Source organism: Cicer arietinum, chromosome 7 (genome assembly GCF_000331145.2).
Source record: "Cicer arietinum cultivar CDC Frontier isolate Library 1 chromosome 7, Cicar.CDCFrontier_v2.0, whole genome shotgun sequence".
Classification (NCBI taxonomy): domain Eukaryota; kingdom Viridiplantae; phylum Streptophyta; class Magnoliopsida; order Fabales; family Fabaceae; genus Cicer; species Cicer arietinum.
Window position 1 is genome coordinate 62,256,694 of NC_021166.2, and position 19,157 is coordinate 62,275,850.

Sequence of the window (19,157 nt, forward strand, 5' to 3'; positions counted from 1 at the left end):
AAAAAAAAAAAAGTGGTCACATAAACAAAACAAAAATATTCAAAACTATTGTATAAAATATACCAAATAAGATTTATACCTAAAATGATTAAATCTGTTAGATATCTCATTCACTGTGTCATAAATATATAATTGGGCAAATTTTGGAGTTGCTTCTTCCTCTGGAATTAGACTGCCAATTCTGTGGAAATTTTGTCCACTAAGAATAAATTGCGGTGGTCCTCCACCCCTACTCGAGTTTGATTGGATCTTTCCACCAATAGAGGTGAAACAAAACATACTATTATATGCTCGAATATTTTCTTTAAAATGTTTACTCCTTGGATCTTGTCCATGTATTAAGCTCATTAGCAACTCCGGAGGCCTTTTTAAGTATGGAATCTGTACTAATCCTTTCATACAACAAAGTGAAAACTTAGGTAGGTTGCTATTAACACTTTTCTCAGCTCGCTCCTCATACCACATTTGAGCACCACATTCAGAGCATGTATAAGAGGGATCTCCAAAGTCTACTATTTCTGTTGAATAAAACTAACTCAAATTTTAGGCAATAAAGTCAATTATGGTATTATTCATGAGTCTTTGATGGAAATAGGTTATTGAGGTGTGAATATGACCTTGTGTTTCAGCAAGTGCAAACATTTCACAATGGAAAGTAGTCATTTGACCACTTGTACTTGTACTTGTACTTGTACTTGCTGAGTAAAAGAATAGAGATACAAATAGAAAATTAGGATTTGACTGTCAAATTTTTTGAAAATGGAACCTATTGATTAGAAAAAACAAATACAATTTTTGTTCACTTGTTAGAATAACGAACCATTTGGAAAAATAATTACGAATGAAGGTATCGATTCAAGAACATGGTAAGGTTGAGATACATGTTTCGTAACATGTATTTATTACATCTAACATAGGAGTGTCATCTATCAATTGAGTAGCGCATATACAATATAAAATAAAGAAATATGTCATTTTAAATGCAATGAAACTTATAATTTGTAAATGCCAAAATGTAGAAGGTTAATAATTATCAAGAAAAAAATAAGAAAGCGTCCAATATGAAAATAGAATATACTAACCAGACACATAAACGTGTTTTATTGGTTGTGCTGTGTTGCTTCTCATTATGTTTTTCGTACGAATTACAGAGGAAGCTAAAATACAAACATAGTTTAGTCATATATCATTTTGAGTTGATTTTAATAAATGAATGTGAATATATATAAATAAAATATTTTGAGTTGATTTTAATAATAACGGATTGCCGAACCTGCATCAACTGTATGGTCACAAGAGGTTGCAGTGAAATAAGTAGGATTCTTACGTTTGTTGTTGTTCAACGTGGCTGATTGTATGTCAATTGATGTTGTGGCAATGGAATTAATATGAGTTGTTCCATTTGTTGCTACAAAAAAAAGATTGTAAAATAGAAATCATTGAATATTGATATGAATGATTAAATTTAGTTAAGCATTGAAGATGAAATTATGTATGTCTATTTACCAATGGTTAACTCAGACAATGGAGTTCTTGCAACAAAGTTTTGTCCAGTGGTTGAAACACCACGTCTACTTGTATGTATGTGTGGCGTACCATTTTCATCTAACAAAGATTAAGAAAGTTTATGTTAATTTCATAAACTTGATATTTAAAAATTTAAGTCGATATATACATCATTTTGTGTGTGGATATATAGAGTCTATGCTTTAACATAATATTAATACCTAAGATATTAATGTTTTGTTTGGATGACTTGGCTCTCATCAATATTTTTCTCCTCAATCTTCTAGAAGCGGCGTTGTTTGCATCCATGGGTAAAAGCTAAGTACATTGTAGATTGAATCTACTTTTGTGGCAGTAAAGATGTAGAGAATTTAAAATCGGAGTTATTAAGACAAACCTTACCAATAAATGTTTAAAAAATAAAACAAAAACCGTCTAATCGTGTATGTATTGCTAAAGTAGTGTTTTAAAAACTCTTACTTTAAAAAAACAACCGTCAAATCTGAATTATATTTTATTTTAATTCTTAAATAAATTTTATAGTTGCCTAAATAATTTTTTTTGTTTGGATTACTTTCATTATATTTAATCGTGGCAGTAACCATTTAATAGATAATTTAAAATCGAAATTATTAGGACAAATCTTACGAATAAACGTTTGAGTATAGGTATAAATATCCAAAAAATAATAAAATAAATTTTTTCATTAATAATTTGGAGCGGTGGTTGTAGAATCGGAGTTATTACGACAAACCTTACAAATAAATGTTAGAGTACATACATATGCCCTACAATTTTTTGGTAAAATTTAGAAACATAGACAATAAAAAATATATACCAAAATAGAAACATCTATCTTTTTTTCTTCAAACATCACAATTTGTACAATAAAATAATTTTTTTAATTATAGTTATTTAATCTTCATTCACAAGTTGAAGTGGTGGTTGCTAAAGCAGTGTTTTAAAAACCATTACTTTCCAAAAACTATGTAATGGATTTGCTAAAAACAACCGATACGGTCAAATCGTTTTTTTTTTTTATTATTAAATAAATTTTATATTTGTCCAAAAGCTATGTAACTTCAATCTAATGTTGTGGCATCAACGATTTAATAGAGAATTTAGAATCGGAGTTATTATGACAAACCTTGCACAGTAAGGTTGGAGTATAAACATACAGATATCCAACACTTACAATTTTTTAAGGCAAAATTTAGAAAAATACAGATACGTGAATATAACATTGCAAGAAATGTATAACAATAAATGAAAATTGATAGAAACTTAATGTGTGAATATAACATTGCAAAACTAACAAATTTTAGCCAAAACAAATGCTACCATAAGTTAATTCAAAACAAAATAACTAAAGTATTATGTTTATAAGAAACTTGATTATCACTCCTTCTCAATTTTGACATTTTTCACATTCTTTGAATTGACTCCATCATTATCATCAGCGACTTCTATGAATCCCCTTTTAAGAGGGGTACAATCATCAGAATCATATTCAACTGGTATGGGTACATGGACAGAGTTTGGGACTTGATATTTGTCATCAGTAGCTTCTTCTTCAAACTTATTATTCAAATCATTCGTTACACCACCTTCTATGTCGTTATCAAGACCAGCATCAACCTTAATCACAAATTACGAAAATCAGAAAGTAATACATATTGATTTAGATAAGTAAAATAGTTTACAAAAGGTAAAAGAATAGAAACCTTTTCAACAGCAACATATTTGAATTTTTTTATAATATCCAAGTCACCACAAAGTTTTTTGACTCGAAATGATTTTTCAAAATTTGAGTTCACATCATTTTTTGCCTCTATCTTAAATAGGAATTGTTTTTCAACCAAATCTCCAATTTCTTTTGGCACGGTGTCAGATTGTGGATCCTAATATTCACATTGTTGTTAAAAACATTAATTCAGATCATCAAAATAAACATAATCAGACCACATCAATAATAAATAAAGGTTGAAGATACAATAAAATTGAGAAACTATACTGACTTGATCCATTTCATGAAGCAAATTTAGACATGATTTGTTTGTTAGCGAAATTCCGTCATGATCAAATATGACAAAGGTAGCAGAATCAGTATCATCAACGACTCTAACCTTGATACGGTACCTTTTACCAAAATTAGATAATGAAATTTACTAACATCAATAATAGTTTAAGGAATTGATAAATTAACACAAACGAATTTTATTTGTTAAACACACCTAGGCACAATTGTCCATACATATTTTTTACATTTTATGGTTGCTAAAGCAGTGTTTTAAAAACCATTACTTTCCAAAAACTATGTAATGGATTTGCTAAAAACAACCGATACGGTCAAATCGTTTTTTTTTTTTATTATTAAATAAATTTTATATTTGTCCAAAAGCTATGTAACTTCAATCTAATGTTGTGGCATCAACGATTTAATAGAGAATTTAGAATCGGAGTTATTATGACAAACCTTGCACAGTAAGGTTGGAGTATAAACATACAGATATCCAACACTTACAATTTTTTAAGGCAAAATTTAGAAAAATACAGATACGTGAATATAACATTGCAAGAAATGTATAACAATAAATGAAAATTGATAGAAACTTAATGTGTGAATATAACATTGCAAAACTAACAAATTTTAGCCAAAACAAATGCTACCATAAGTTAATTCAAAACAAAATAACTAAAGTATTATGTTTATAAGAAACTTGATTATCACTCCTTCTCAATTTTGACATTTTTCACATTCTTTGAATTGACTCCATCATTATCATCAGCGACTTCTATGAATCCCCTTTTAAGAGGGGTACAATCATCAGAATCATATTCAACTGGTATGGGTACATGGACAGAGTTTGGGACTTGATATTTGTCATCAGTAGCTTCTTCTTCAAACTTATTATTCAAATCATTCGTTACACCACCTTCTATGTCGTTATCAAGACCAGCATCAACCTTAATCACAAATTACGAAAATCAGAAAGTAATACATATTGATTTAGATAAGTAAAATAATTTACAAAAGGTAAAAGAATAGAAACCTTTTCAACAGCAACATATTTGAATTTTTTTATAATATCCAAGTCACCACAAAGTTTTTTGACTCGAAATGATTTTTCAAAATTTGAGTTCACATCATTTTTTGCCTCTATCTTAAATAGGAATTGTTTTTCAACCAAATCTCCAATTTCTTTTGGCACGGTGTCAGATTGTGGATCCTAATATTCACATTGTTGTTAAAAACATTAATTCAGATCATCAAAATAAACATAATCAGACCACATCAATAATAAATAAAGGTTGAAGATACAATAAAATTGAGAAACTATACTGACTTGATCCATTTCATGAAGCAAATTTAGACATGATTTGTTTGTTAGCGAAATTCCGTCATGATCAAATATGACAAAGGTAGCAGAATCAGTATCATCAACGACTCTAACCTTGATACGGTACCTTTTACCAAAATTAGATAATGAAATTTATTAACATCAATAATAGTTTAAGGAGTTGATAAATTAACATAAACGAATTTTATTTGTTAAACACACCTGGGCACAATTGTCCATACATATTTTTTACATTTTGAGCAAAAAAACCTTTTAGATTCAATAACAACTCCTTTGTTGCATACACATGCTCCATACCACCAATCCCCTTCACCAAGAATATGTTTAACTGTACCAAAGACAACACAAACCATGTCCTACAAAAGAAGTAAAAATTATAAATAAAATACATGATTAACAAAACTAAATGAACTGTAATAGATATGACATTGAAAGTGTGAAAATTACATTTTGACAATCCTTAAGTTCCTCTATAGTCATGCGTTGGAAAAGACTTAAAAATTCTTCTTCTAAACTCAAATGAGAAGTATCCTTCTTATGAGTTAATGGTTGAGTTGGCGAGTCAAAGTTATGCGAGTGTCTGATAATGTAGCATAAAGTTAGTATTTTAATAAAAAGAATAAAATAAAAAATTTGAATAAGTTAGTTATTAGTACTTCTAGTTTACTTTTAACCTTACTTGAGTTTGAAAGAAACTGACTCAGGAATTTCAGGGTTGAATAAAAGCTTAGTACAGTTCATTGCATTTTGTAGTTGGCTTTTACCATTAAACATCTTCACTTTTAGAAACTGAGCAAGTACAACAACATTTTGATTATAACCGGATTGCAAATATGCATCCAGTTCATCAACATAGGATCCAAACAGTGCACATTCAATCCTTATACTACATAAAAAAATAAAATTAGTTAATAATTAATAGAGAAATTTATTAAATATTGAAAAAAATTATATAGTATAAAAAGTCTCACCCATCTGACTCTAACTCAATAACTTTAAATTTTGTAGTGACACCGTTCCTTTCATAAACTCTGTCTTGTCCCACTCCAACTAAAATTCCCATGACATCTATTTAAAAATAATAATAATGATTAAATTGTGAATGACTAAAATAAAATAACAATGACAGATTGAAATAAACTTACCAATCAAGTAATCCATGTCAACATTTCGAATTTCTGGGAATGAAATCAATGAGTACGGAGAGGCTGTGACCAAACTGGTTTCTAATTCTCGGACCATTGTACTATTTTGCAAATTCAATTTGAATTGATGTCCGGTTGTTCTATATGCTCCAGAGTTAGACACAACACCGAGAGAACGAAAGTTGTACACAACTCCCTCACGAATAGTAGTCTCAAATCGAGGAATAAGAGTTTTTCGCACTGTTGCTTGAATTTTATCACCCTAGCAATATGAAACACAAATTTGTTAAATTAATAACATAACAAATAAGTAAGTTTGTGTATAATTTAAAACTTTGAATTTACAAAAGAAAGAATTAAACCTTGTCATCCATCAATACCATTTCCATCGCATAAAATTTATGTTTGGCATTGAGATCAGACAGAAACCATAATCGCACAACTCTAACAACCAAATTCCATGACTCCTTTTTTGGAGAAATTGAAGCAACAAAATCTGATTTTTTTTGAGACATCGAAGAACGATAAACACAAAAATAAATAACGAATCTTTGAAATAGAAAAAATTAAGAGAAAATTGTGTATAGATGAGATAATATGAATGATATTTATAATGGAGACACAAAAATGAGAGATTATTGAGGATAGAACGGTACGAATTAAGAAAGAAAGTCTGAAGACACTAAAAAATTCATAAAATAAAATAAATTTTTTAATTAAATTAATTTGAAGCGGTAGTTGATAAAGTAGTGTTTAAACAACACTTACTTCATAAAACTGTCGTAGTCGTGGTGTATTTTATTTTTAATTTTTTAATTGGCCATAAATTTTTTAATTAAATTAATTTGAAGCGGTAGTTGATAAAGTAGTGTTTAAACAACACTTACCTTCAAAAAACTGTCAAGTAGTCGTGGTGTATTGTATTTTATTTTTAATTTTTTAATTGGCCATAAATTTTTTAATTAAATTAATTTGAAGCGGTAGTTGATAAAGTAGTGTTTAAACAACACTTACCTTCAAAAAACTGTCAAGTAGTCGTGGTGTATTGTATTTTATTTTTAATTTTTTAATTGGCCATAAATTTTTTAATTAAATTAATTTGAAGCGGTAGTTGATAAAGTAGTGTTTAAACAACACTTACCTTCAAAAAACTGTCAAATAGTCGTGGTGTATTGTATTTTATTTTTAATTATTTAATTGGCCATAAATTTTTTAATTAAATTAATTTGAAGCGGTAGTTGATAGAGTAACAGTTACCTTCGACAAAATGAAGTAGTCGTGGTGTAAGGTCGTGATGTAACTGAAGTTTAATTTTATTCTTAAAAAACAAAATCTGCACGATGAAGTATTATTTCTATTAATAGAAACTTGATATATTCCTAACACTCTATTTGTCTGACACGTGGCAAACTTGCCAAATTATCATCTTTGCTTTATTATAATGTATAGATGTGATCAAAAGGACAAAAGAATAATTGCATATAATAATTAACTTACAAACTACGGATAAAGAAGTAGACATTGATAATATATATGGATTAAACCAATTCAAGTGGGTAATCTACAGAGACATCTGCCACACCACAGTTTTAATACTTTTTCGAATCACAATTACTTTTATGTCAGTACCAACTTGCTGAATGCTCAACCACAATCTCTATTCAACTACAAGTTTTCGTGACTTTTTTTTCACATTTTTATCTTTTATTTAAACTCATTTATTAAAATAACCGAATACAATTTTATTGTTTTTATTGATAAAGTAGACAAATTAACTCTTATTCAGATTGAATTATAAATCTAGAGACACGAAAACGTGAATTATTTTAATTTTGTCATATTTATAGTTTTCATCTTATTTATAGATATTTTGTCGCTCTATTCTACTAACTTACTTCAGTGTTGACTTATTAATTCTTTTTAATTTTAATAATTTTGAATTTGTATTATTCTCAATTAATGTATTATACTATTTGAATGAATGAATGTCGTTCTTTAGACAATCAATGGTCGTTAAATTAAAATAGAATAAACATTTAGGTTCGACATACATTCCTCCAACCACATTAAGAAAGCCCCCTTCAAATACAGCATACATCAATCCAACGTCAAAAGTAAACTAAAAAACTAGTTAGTTTCAAACCAAAAACTTATGCAATATCATAATTTGAAAATGACTCAAAATACCAAGTGGTCGCAACCATCACCAAGCCATTAACATCACAAATAATTACTCCAACATTTAAGAAATTAAATGGGTTATAGGGGGAGACCTAGAGGATGGCGAATAGATAATTGTGTTTAAGAATTTAACACATGAGGGTTCAACATATTCTTGTGGAGTTCAATGACACTCTAAATTTTATAAGTTGTTTCAGACATCACACAAAAAATCATTCGAAATTGACTTCGTTTCTAACATTCCAAATACCACAACATAGAGATAAAACAAAACTTGTTTTTCACGTGCATTTTTAAACTAGTAAATAAAGGTAAATTCGGAGCCTTCAAAGCGAACCCCCAAATGAAATTAAAATCAACTTTATTTTGACCAAGTGGAGTTCTTAGAAATCAGGTCAATATTTTATTCGGTCAAATCACATCTATAACAAAAGACTCCAACATTATGTTTTTATGGAGAAATTTATTCTTAATTGGAAGGTTATCACTCAAAATCTGTCAAGTGAAATGAACATGTCCAAGATTAAAGAAATTGAAGACCCAATTTAAATTAAGTAGAAGAAGTGTTAATGTTTTTGGAAGTGTTATGCTTGCGTGGTGTTTTTTAGTCCCAAGAGGGACCCAAAATTTGACTATTTAGAATTTACATGAAATGACACTCTATTTCTTCTTTAATGTGGAAGCATGATGACCACAAGATTCAAACCACGTCCACACAACACAAGCTGCTCCATTAATGATTGTTTGTTGGACACGTTCAACGTCTTCTCTCTCTTATACACATTATTACAATATAATAACTAGTATAAGGTTTTTCAGTTTAATAATTAACTAGGATTTCCTTTTGAATTATATATATACTAGTTCAATTCAAAAATGTCCTCCAATCAAATTGTACTCATGAAATGTGAGGGAGAATAATATATGTTTTTGTTAGTACTATATATTAACTATTACAATATAGTAATTGACACGATACATATTCTGTTTGTTGCATTTAGCTTGACCTGCATGGAGTTGTATAACATGAACTGACCATGCATATTTAGTACTGATCGAACTGAACCATATAATATATATATTTTGTACAAAATCAAGTGCAGAGATTAATCCTGAAATGTAAACGGCAACTCATTCATCTCTCATGCTTTTGCTCATTGGAGGTTGTGCATAAATCAGTCAAGTTTTGGAGAATTTCAAGTTCAAGGATAATAGTTTTATCTATCAAAAGCCAATAATCCGACACATAAATTTAACAGGACATGTACTAGAACAATGTCATTAAATAAAAATATAGGACATTCACACTCATACATTATAATTAGATAAAATATGAATATTATATATTTACTTTTAGTTTTTTATAAATTACTTTTATCAGAGATGATTCTATTTATTTATGGAGATTGATCATGATATTTCATGATTAAATAAAATATAAAGTTTTTTTAGTTTTTTATAAGTTATTTTTATCGGAGACAATCATATTACTTTTATGCTCTTCTTCTTATAAGTATGTCGGACATTAAATGTGTATCTTTTAAATAAAGATTTAAATCTAGATTTATTATGTTGTGACAATCTATCATCTTTTGTCAAACTCAACTTTCGTTAGTAATATGAATATTATTTATACAAAATTAAATTTCAAATTTTTGAGCAATTTAATTAATTCACCATCGTTCATCTATTTATTGTCGTAAAAAATAAAAAATAATATCATTAAATTTAATATATTTAATTTTTCGTTGATCGATATTATTTTGTCACGTGTATCTTTAATTCTAGTAGATATATTCAAGTAGTGACACAAAAATCGTATTTCGAAATACATATCAAAATTATCAAGACTTAACACACACATGTTATATAAATATGCATATCAGATACTTAGATATTAAATGTGCATGTGATTCAAGTTATTGAGAACAATAAGTGTATATTGGATCTTTTTATCCCAATTAAGATTCTTCATTAAGTAAATTTTTCTAATTATTCATGATTAAGAAGTAATTTGTTAAATTAATTTATTTGAGTCAATTTTGATACATTACTATGTTTTTTAGGAAAAGTAATTTGTTTGACAGCATAGTCTATAAAAGAGAGGTGGGATATGATATTTATGTAGCCTATGAATTGAAGAAGTGTGTTAGAATAATAATAATAATAATAATATTATGATAAATGAATTAAAGAGAATTATGCATAAAGTGTGGGTTGTTAAGAAGAACAATCACATGGGGTTGAAAGTTGAATGCAAATACACCAAGGCATTTACACTGAAATAATGAAACAGAAGCAGTTGCACTTGTTATAGAAAGTCATTTTCAAAAGATCAAAAACGAAATAAAGGGGTGGGTTTTGTGAAAAGCAAGAAAGCGAAAATTCAATTAAGCAATAAGAAAATATAAAAATAAAAAAAAATGAATTATTAATGATGACGATTCATGATATGATCTGAGCTGGACGGGGGGGCACCACTGATGAAACAGACCAAACTCAAAACAGATTGGTGGGTCCAAAATATTAAATGTCTCTCTGCTTCAGATTAACCCCTTCTCACCTCACCTGTTTCCTCTTCTGTCCTTTCTTTGTTTTATTATTTTCCTTCTCTAGTTATCACATTACTAATTAATTACTGCTCTGCTTTGCTTTGCTTGCTACCTATACTACATTATATAGCCTTCTTTTCTATACCCAACACTTATTTTCACACTCAATTAAACCACCCCACCCCGGTTGCTTCTTTTTAATTATTGCTTTGCCTCCTTTAATACTCACTATTTTCTTTTTTATTAAATCTACATTTTTTGAATCATTTGTATTCCAACTAAATTCAATCACTCAGAATTTAATGTTATTCTTTTTACTATTTTGTTTAATAAGTAAAATTTATTAACTGTGCATTTAAATTCATAATGTGTTGGTTGTTGTCTTAAAAATGAGTTAAGATTTTCAATGACAATTTAGTGTTAAATTTTTTATTAATTATATAATATTGATTATTTTTGTTTTCGGTGCTCTCTATTGGTGTCCCCAATTAAAGAGAAATTGAGATCTTAACACCAATCCAAACATGACAACAACAAAAAAAAGGAATTCAAGATTATACAAAACCAAACATATAAAATAGAGTAAAGGAAGTAGGATGCCACTATTTATAACCTGTCATAACAATTTTAAATTTATATGTGATTTTGGTTATTTCCTCTCAATGTATGTTTGGTTAGGACTATAGGGAGAGAAGAGGGCGAAATACTTTAAATAATATGTGTTTAGTTTCGTTTTTAAGCGAAAAAGGGAGGAGAGTGGAGAAAAATTCTTCTATTCTTCAATTTGCTCCTCCGATTTGATAGAGAGAGGATAACTAAATAAATATAATTAATCATTTAAAATATTTTTTCTTTTCTTCAACTAAACATGATTTTAATTGAAATTCTTCTTCACTCCTCTATCGTCTCGTCTTTTAAACAAAACACATATCTACTATTTTTTTTCCTCGTTATCCCCCTCCATTAAAATCCACATCTCCTCACATTCATTTAACCAAACAAAACCCTTATACTCTTCTTTTAAATTTTTGTGACATGTAGAGTGTGGGTATACTGAGAATGTGGGATTTTATATATATATATATATATATATATATATATATATCCCTTTTTTTTTTTAATAGGAGGTCATTTCCTGGGAAAGCAATAAGATCAATTTTTTGAAACTCAATAGAAGGTCGTTTCCCGGGGAAGCGACTTCTAACTGAGTAATATTTTTTTTTGAAACTCAATAGAAGGTCATTTTCTTGGGAAGCGACCTCTAACTGAGTAATATTACTCAATTAGAAGTCGTTTCCCCAAGAAACGACCTTATATTGAATTTCAAAAAATTGGTTTTCAGGTGGTCGCTTCCCCAGGAAACGACCTCCTATTGAAAAAAAAAGTAGGGCATTTGGAGAAAAAAATATTAAAGTATGGTAATTAAGAATTTTTTTTTTTAAAAAAAAGGGATATATTTATACAAAAGTCGAGAAGGTGAGTGTTTAAGATAAATCTATATTATAAAAAATTTACGTAATCCTATTGATTTCTTGTTATCATCATACAATAACCATAATTTTCTTTAATTTTAAAAATTTTCATGTTATATTATTGTATTATAATTATATTTCTTAATTTATATGTTTTTTTCTCCAAACAATTAAGTGGCACCACCAATCTAGAAGAAGTGTTTTCATAAATACCCGACATAATACATCTTTTATGCTAATTAGGTTTAAATAAGATATAATTATGTTAAACATTACATTTATTTTTAAATATTAAATAAACCATATTTTATTAAAACATATAATGAATACAATAACAAAAAATTTACACAATTACATTTTATCCGTTTGAATCTCTCTATTGTGCCTTTTTTTAATACAGAGATATTTAGTCCTTTTTTTGCTAATGGTGAAATAAAATACATCAATATCTTGAGGTATTTTTTGGCATAGTTTAAGTGATTAAATTACGGTTGAATTATATGATAATTAAATAAATTGTAAATAAAGAAATTGAGTAAATAAATAGTGAATTTAGTTAAAGTAAATGTGAATCAAGTGAATTGTGTTACAATTAAGATCAAACCAATTAGCAAAAAACTTGGTTTTGGAATCAATGAATTGTACCATTGGTAAAATTTAAAAAACGTGAAGGAGTAGAATTTGATAGTAAAAAGTAAAAGAGAGAAAAAATGATGGATAATAGAGGCAGCAATAAGATATAAAAAAGAGTAAAATAAAAAATGAAAATAGAAAATAAAAGGGAGGTGAAATGGTAATTTCCGTAGAAATCTGGAAAGCAAAAAATGGAGAGTACAGATCACCCACCCACCACCAATTACCCACTGTCTGCAGAAGCCGCCTCATAAGCTGAGTTTCCCTCAAACTCACACTCACACTTGCACTCTCACTCACTTACTTACCTATAGAGAGATAAACAAAGTAAGTTTTTGATTGGTAGAGTGAGAGAGAGAGAGAAATAGGGAACGGGACAAAAGGGTTCAGCTTTTTTAGGGTGAAAGTGAGATCTTTTAAGCGCACATCCATTTAAGCAGAGCGAAACAAACAAACAAAGAAAAGAAAGAGAAAGAGAGAGAGAGAGAGAATAGACTTAATGTTCACGCTATTATATTACATTACATTTACATTATAGTCTGCTCTCGTTTCTGAAACAAAGAAACTCAGATTGATAAACCCCCTCTCCTCCCTCCCCTCATAACTTCTCTGCCTAGCCTAGGGTTATCTTATTGGTATATATTTTCAATCATATCTTCACTTCACTTCACTCCACTCATTCTTCTTCTTCTTCTTACTCACTCACTCACTCATTCTTCTTCGTGTAACGTGATTTTCACAGGTACTGCTTTAGCAAGAGAGAGAAACAACAAACAACAAACAACAAGCATGCTGGACTACGAATGGGGAAACCCGTCTAACATAATGCTTACCGGAAATGAAGACGCCTCCGCCGCAGCAGCCTCCGATCAAGCTCACCGTCAATTATTCGACCACTACACTTCTCAAACCATGTTATCCGACAACTACCTACACCACCCATCTGGGCCCAACATCAACATAAACACAACTGATTTCACTCACCACCACTTTAACCCACAACAACAGCACCATATGCATCACCCTTTCTTTGACCCACGCGCTTACCAAGCCGCGTCCTCAACAAATTCCTACCCTCCACCCCAACCACCACCACCTCCTTCCATGCTCTCCCTCGACCCACTCCCTCATGTAAACACACATAACTGTGCCCCTGGACTCCTCCTCGTCCCTAAATCTGAAGACGTTGGAAGGCCCATGGACTTCGTCGGCTCCAGAATTGGACTCAACCTAGGCGGCCGCACCTACTTTTCCTCTTCTGAAGACGACTTCGTCACCCGCCTCTACCGCCGTTCCAGACCACCTGAACCTGGTTCTTCTGCTTCCTCCAACTCCCCAAGGTGTCAGGCCGAAGGATGCAATGCTGATCTGTCTCAGGCCAAGCACTACCACCGCCGACACAAGGTCTGCGAGTTTCACTCCAAGGCCGCCACCGTTATCGCTGCTGGCTTGACTCAGCGATTCTGCCAGCAATGCAGCAGGTTATGGTTATGGCTATGGCTTTATTTCTTTCCCTTTTAAATGACTTCAATGCCCCTCTAAAACTCAATCATTGTGCTCACCTCCACTTACTAACTCCAAGGGCATTTCCGTCTATTTTCATTATCCTTGTCTTAGCTTCTTAGATTAGCAGTGCAACTGGTTTAATTAATTTCAGTTAGATTTAATAAACTAATTAGAATTTTCAAAAAGACGGAAAGATCCTTGCTATAGATGTGTATTATCTCTCATTTGGGTTTTGGACGTGCATTGGTTTGAATTAAGAAGGCAAAGAAGCAGAACAAAGCGTTGTTTTGTTTGTAAGGTTAGAGGCTAGGGGAGAACGTTGGGATTTGAAAAAGACGAAAGTGCCCTTGGGGGGAGCGTTGACAATGATTGAGTTGACCGTACATGGGGAAATCCCGAGGGCATTTGTGTCCCATATTAAAACATACTATACTATATAGTATACTATGTTTGTTTTCCTTTCAGTTATACTATATACGTACTGCATTGTTTTGCTGCTTTTAGTTAGTACCATTCCAAACAAACACCTAGTTAGCTGCTACATTGTGTCCCAACAAATTTTAAAAATATTCATTTTTTCACATGCAGGTTTCATCTTCTTTCTGAGTTTGATAATGGAAAACGTAGCTGCAGGAAGAGATTAGCTGATCATAATCGTCGCAGAAGAAAAACTCAGCACCCAAATACTCAAGATATTCACAAATCTCACAATACTTTGGAAATTCCTGCAAGTAATTCATAATTATTACTATATGTACTCTTTCTTCTTCTTCTTCTAATAATTCATTATTGTTATTTGTTAACCAAAATTAATTTATATTATTTAACCAACAATAAAGGAGTCACTTATCATAAGCCTCTTTTCTTTTCTATTTTTTATGTTTGAAGAATAATTAAGATTTATTTTGTTTTTGTATATTTCTGAAGGATCCCCGCCGGAGTCGGGAACCCAATCTTCATCGTCGGTGACGGTGGCGGTGTCGCCGCCGGATTATTTTAGACAAAGGCCATACCAAAGCACAAGTCCTTCAACAACTTCAAGCTCAATGTTTTTCACCAGCGGGTAGTGTGTGCAAGCAATGTGTATCTAGCTAGCTAGCAAGTAGGAGCATGCATTCCGGTTGAATTAATTAATTAATTAATTAATTTGCATGGCTAATTAATATATATTTCGAAGAAGAAATGAGTTAATGGAGGAGCGTCCCTTGCAATAATATATAATAATGACAATAATAATAATATGTAATAGCTAGTATAGTCCGAGTTGTAACCTTTGTCCTAAAATGAATTTGAAATTAGTTAAGCTTAATAATATGGCGTACGTTGTTACTTATTAGTAAGAAGAGTTGAATGTAGAAAAGTGGGAGTAAAAAAATAATACAAGTAATGAATGGTAAAGCGTAGAAGAGGAAATTGGCCCCGTCTATTTGGATTTAGCCGGAAATAGTATCTGTTAGGGTCACAGACTGAACACGGGGTATTCATGCCTATTACACATTCATTTTTGGGCAATGAATAATTTTCGTTTTGTCTGGTACTTGATATTTTCCTGAAAAATGAAGTGATTATTATTATGTATATAATGTTCAAAATTGAGATTCCCTCTCCTCCGAGATTTTAATTAGCAGCAGCAGCTAGCAGCTGGGGTGGTAACATTTATATTGGAATCCCAAGCCGTCAAGCTGTCTCCTAAATGGAAGCTATATAGCTGTACTACTAAACCGAGTATAGTATTAGTATATATCAACCTGCAGATGCTCTCTCTCTCTCTCTCTCTCTCTCTCTCTATCACACATGTGTGTTTCTGTGGCTACTCCTTCTTAAGTACCTACCGCTTATGGTCTAACAACAAACCCAAAAATAAAGTCGAATAATACCATACTCTCTCTGTCCCAAATCATATTTCCTTCTTCTATTAATCAAATCTAAGTTTCATTCAATAATTTTACTGAAAAGTAATGTATAAAACAAATGATAAAAAGATTAATAGTTTGATCTCCATCTTCTCCATAATAACATTAAAAAATTACTAGCAATAGTTATATTGGCTGTTTTTAAAAAATTGTGTTCATATAAATTACAAAAAATAAAATAATATTATAATTTTATTATAAAATTTTGAGAATTTTATTGTATAATTAAAAATTGATATATTTTAATATCATCAAAGTAAATCATCAATAGTCTAATGATATGTCATTTATTTATAATTTAATAATATTTTAAATTTAATATCATTAAATTTTGAAGTTTATATTTTTGTTTTATTTTAAAATAATTAATATTTATTTATTAAAAATAATAATCAAGTTTCTTCTCTTCATATGTCATTTTCTCGTTGAATTATCTCTATGTCGTTCTTTACCATCTCTTATTTGCTCTATATCATCTATCTCTATTGTTAATTTATTAAAAATCAAAGAAGAATTTAAAAATGACGGCACGACGATGATGGTGTATGATCGATGACACAAAGACAACGTGTACGAATTAGATATAGATGAAGTAGAGCGACTTTCTTTAGTAGTGGAACAATCTCTTAAAAGAAAAAGAATGAATTCAAAATTTTTAAACTGATAATAATTTAAATTTTAATTAAAATTAATAAAAAATAAAAAATAATTCATTGAATTTAAGAGAATTAAATTGAAAAATAAATATATTGACATACATAATTTGATTAAGATGTGAAAGAAAAAAAACATATTTATTAATTAAAAAATTAAAAATACCGATATACTGTTTGTTTCTTTTAAAGTATAGTGGGAATTGTCATAAAATTATGTTTACATAAACGTTTGGTGAAAGCATTTTTTTTGGGTGAAGTATTGTGATTTAATTTGAAAGAAAAGAGAAGTGTTCGGTGGGAACTTAAATGGTCATTGAGTGTCTTGAGTGAGAGATGCAGATGCAACGCGTTTAACTCGAAATAAAAAAAAAAAAAATGCAGCGCGTTTAACCACACAACACCATATTGCCTTTCTAGGTGTTATTTTATCAAAAATGTTTCAACAACTTTTTTGACACGTCACATTTGGTTCACTTTATATATATAATGTTATTAATTAGTTAAATAATAATAGTTTCAGATTATATTAAAAATTATAATTTTTTTATTTTAGATTAATTATTCGCTCAATTGAGTTAATAATATTTATAAAAAAAACAATTATCGATGAAATATTATTGTTGATATTTTAAAAAAAAATAAAAATTAAGTATATATATATATATATTTATGTATATAATAATTGGGTATGAATTATGATTCGTCACTAGCAAGTATTATAGTAATGCTTTTCAATTTTGTGAGCTCCAAAATCATAATACACTTATAATTGCAATCGGGTATTATTAATTATGAGAAAAATAAAGCGTAATTTGAAGCAAAAAGAAAGTATGAGCGCACACAAGCATGTGGTGTTTGTTTTGAATGGATATTGCAAACAAAAAAGCTGGAAGGGATCGACACGTATCTATATCTAGGTCAGTGTTACATCAAATTATCATTAATGGGAGCCTGCCATTTACAAGTTTTTCTGAGAGGATATTTCTTCATCGATATTTTACTCTGCACAAATTCGGCAATGTGTGAGAGGAGGTAGACAGCTTTTGTCGCAATTATACACAGCAATTTTTAATTTCCTAATTCACTCTTTCATTTTTTAGTATTAATAACTATCATAATTAATAAGCTTAATCACTGCCTAATTAACTTCGAGATAGTAGATGTAATTATTATGTAAATATCAATAGTCATCACCAAGCTTAGCTTAATTAGCTTTATGATTGACATAAAATATTTGTATCACTGGCACCTATTGCTGTGCTTAGAGTCTTAGGGAGAAGTACAAAACCAGTGAATAATAGGTTGAACCTCACTCGGTTTCAAAAATTTAAAAATTAAGGAAAATATATAAATAATTAAGATAGTGTTATCTTTTGCATTATATTATATGGATTATCTTTCATATTATACGTTTCATTTTAAAAATAAATAATAATTTTATACTATATTGATTTACTCTTCCTAAAAGAAAATTATCAATTAGATTTAGAGTTTACAAAATAACATTATGAGTTATCTTATTAAAATAATTGATAAAAAATATTATTAATTAGATGATTTATAAGATTTATGTTATGTTTAACTTTTTTTCTAAAAAATATTTAAAAATTACTATTAAGAACTTTGTCTTGATATTAATTTAATTTTTATTTATTTTATTATATTTTTATTAAACCTGCAACTTATAAAATATAATTAGAATAAAGGTAAATTAGAGTTTAAAAATTAGTTCGATTAAATATTAAAATCAGATAAAAAAATAAAAGAACAACTCTACCTAACCAATTGTTTATACTTTCTTTGATTTTCCTTTCCCATTCTAAAAATATCTATTTATTTGTTCAAATTATTATGCACAAGTCTTTCATATAAGAATAATTATTAATCATATCAAATAAATTATGTTTTTTATTTATTTATATTTGATAGTAGAACGAATATTATTCACAACTCTCTATATTAAAAAACAAAATAAAAACATATTAACCTTTGAATATAAATTTGCTGAAAGCATTACAAATGTTTTGGAGGACACAAGCCCTTAAAGACTCAAATGTTTATGCACATTCGCATCAATGAAATTATCAACTTAAAATTCTTAAAGATTTAATTTAAATTCATCCTGGAATTCATTTATTAGATTGATAAAATTTACTGTTAACATTAATATTAGAAAAACATCTACTTATTTTTATCAATGTCTTAGAATTTTATTTTTCTTTCTAGTTTTA

At 29.2% G+C, this 19,157-nt stretch overlaps 3 protein-coding genes across 5 annotated transcripts in view; 1 reads left to right on the forward strand and 2 right to left on the reverse strand.

Moving 5' to 3' along the window:
* Positions 1 to 1,815, reverse strand: part of LOC101506803 (uncharacterized) — a 7,359-nt gene extending 5,544 nt beyond the window's left edge. Inside the window, exons 1-6 of the mRNA XM_073363689.1 lie at positions 1,728 to 1,815; positions 1,507 to 1,605; positions 1,274 to 1,408; positions 1,083 to 1,157; positions 618 to 698; positions 318 to 518 (exon numbers count right to left, since the gene is read on the reverse strand). Coding sequence (XP_073219790.1) covers positions 318 to 518; positions 618 to 698; positions 1,083 to 1,157; positions 1,274 to 1,408; positions 1,507 to 1,605; positions 1,728 to 1,815 — 679 coding nt within the window. The remainder of the gene's footprint in view (positions 1 to 317; positions 519 to 617; positions 699 to 1,082; positions 1,158 to 1,273; positions 1,409 to 1,506; positions 1,606 to 1,727) is intronic.
* A 2,282-nt stretch (positions 1,816 to 4,097) lies between these two features.
* On the reverse strand, positions 4,098 to 6,271 carry LOC101506477 (replication factor A protein 1-like). The gene is made up of 8 exons (XM_027336533.2): positions 6,014 to 6,271; positions 5,840 to 5,936; positions 5,548 to 5,754; positions 5,316 to 5,448; positions 5,070 to 5,224; positions 4,854 to 4,974; positions 4,560 to 4,736; positions 4,098 to 4,473 (listed from the first exon to the last, which is right to left on the reverse strand). Exons 1-8 carry the CDS (start codon positions 6,108 to 6,110, stop codon positions 4,234 to 4,236), a joined length of 1,227 nt encoding a protein of 408 aa, XP_027192334.1. The 5' UTR covers positions 6,111 to 6,271; the 3' UTR covers positions 4,098 to 4,233.
* Positions 6,272 to 13,299: 7,028 nt separating this feature from the next.
* Positions 13,300 to 15,666, forward strand: LOC101501438 (squamosa promoter-binding-like protein 8). Of its 3 annotated transcripts, none has more exons than XM_004510052.4 (4): positions 13,300 to 13,486; positions 13,594 to 14,332; positions 14,946 to 15,088; positions 15,285 to 15,666. In XM_004510052.4, the coding sequence occupies exons 2-4, from the start codon at positions 13,641 to 13,643 to the stop codon at positions 15,422 to 15,424; spliced, it is 975 nt and encodes a 324-aa protein (XP_004510109.1). In that variant the 5' UTR covers positions 13,300 to 13,486; positions 13,594 to 13,640; the 3' UTR covers positions 15,425 to 15,666. The 3 variants fall into 3 exon arrangements, with proteins under 3 accessions (XP_004510109.1, XP_004510110.1, XP_073220160.1); XM_004510053.4 differs by having other exon boundaries at positions 13,348 to 13,486; positions 14,946 to 15,111; XM_073364059.1 differs by having other exon boundaries at positions 13,348 to 13,486; positions 14,946 to 15,084; positions 15,285 to 15,571.
* Positions 15,667 to 19,157: the final 3,491 nt, after the last annotated feature.

Coding starts and splice junctions, on each gene's coding strand:
- LOC101501438 (XM_004510052.4), top strand. CDS start 13,641: ATGCTGGACTACGAATGGGGAAACCCGTCTAACATAATGCTTACCGGA. Junction 14,333..14,945: donor TTCTGCCAGCAATGCAGCAG/GTTATGGTTATG, acceptor TTTCACATGCAG/GTTTCATCTTCTTTCTGAGT. Junction 15,089..15,284: donor TACTTTGGAAATTCCTGCAA/GTAATTCATAAT, acceptor ATATTTCTGAAG/GATCCCCGCCGGAGTCGGGA.
- LOC101506477 (XM_027336533.2), bottom strand. CDS start 6,110: ATGGTCCGAGAATTAGAAACCAGTTTGGTCACAGCCTCTCCGTACTCA. Junction 5,937..6,013: donor TGACATGGATTACTTGATTG/GTAAGTTTATTT, acceptor ATTTTTAAATAG/ATGTCATGGGAATTTTAGTT. Junction 4,975..5,069: donor GTATGGACAATTGTGCCCAG/GTGTGTTTAACA, acceptor TTTTGGTAAAAG/GTACCGTATCAAGGTTAGAG.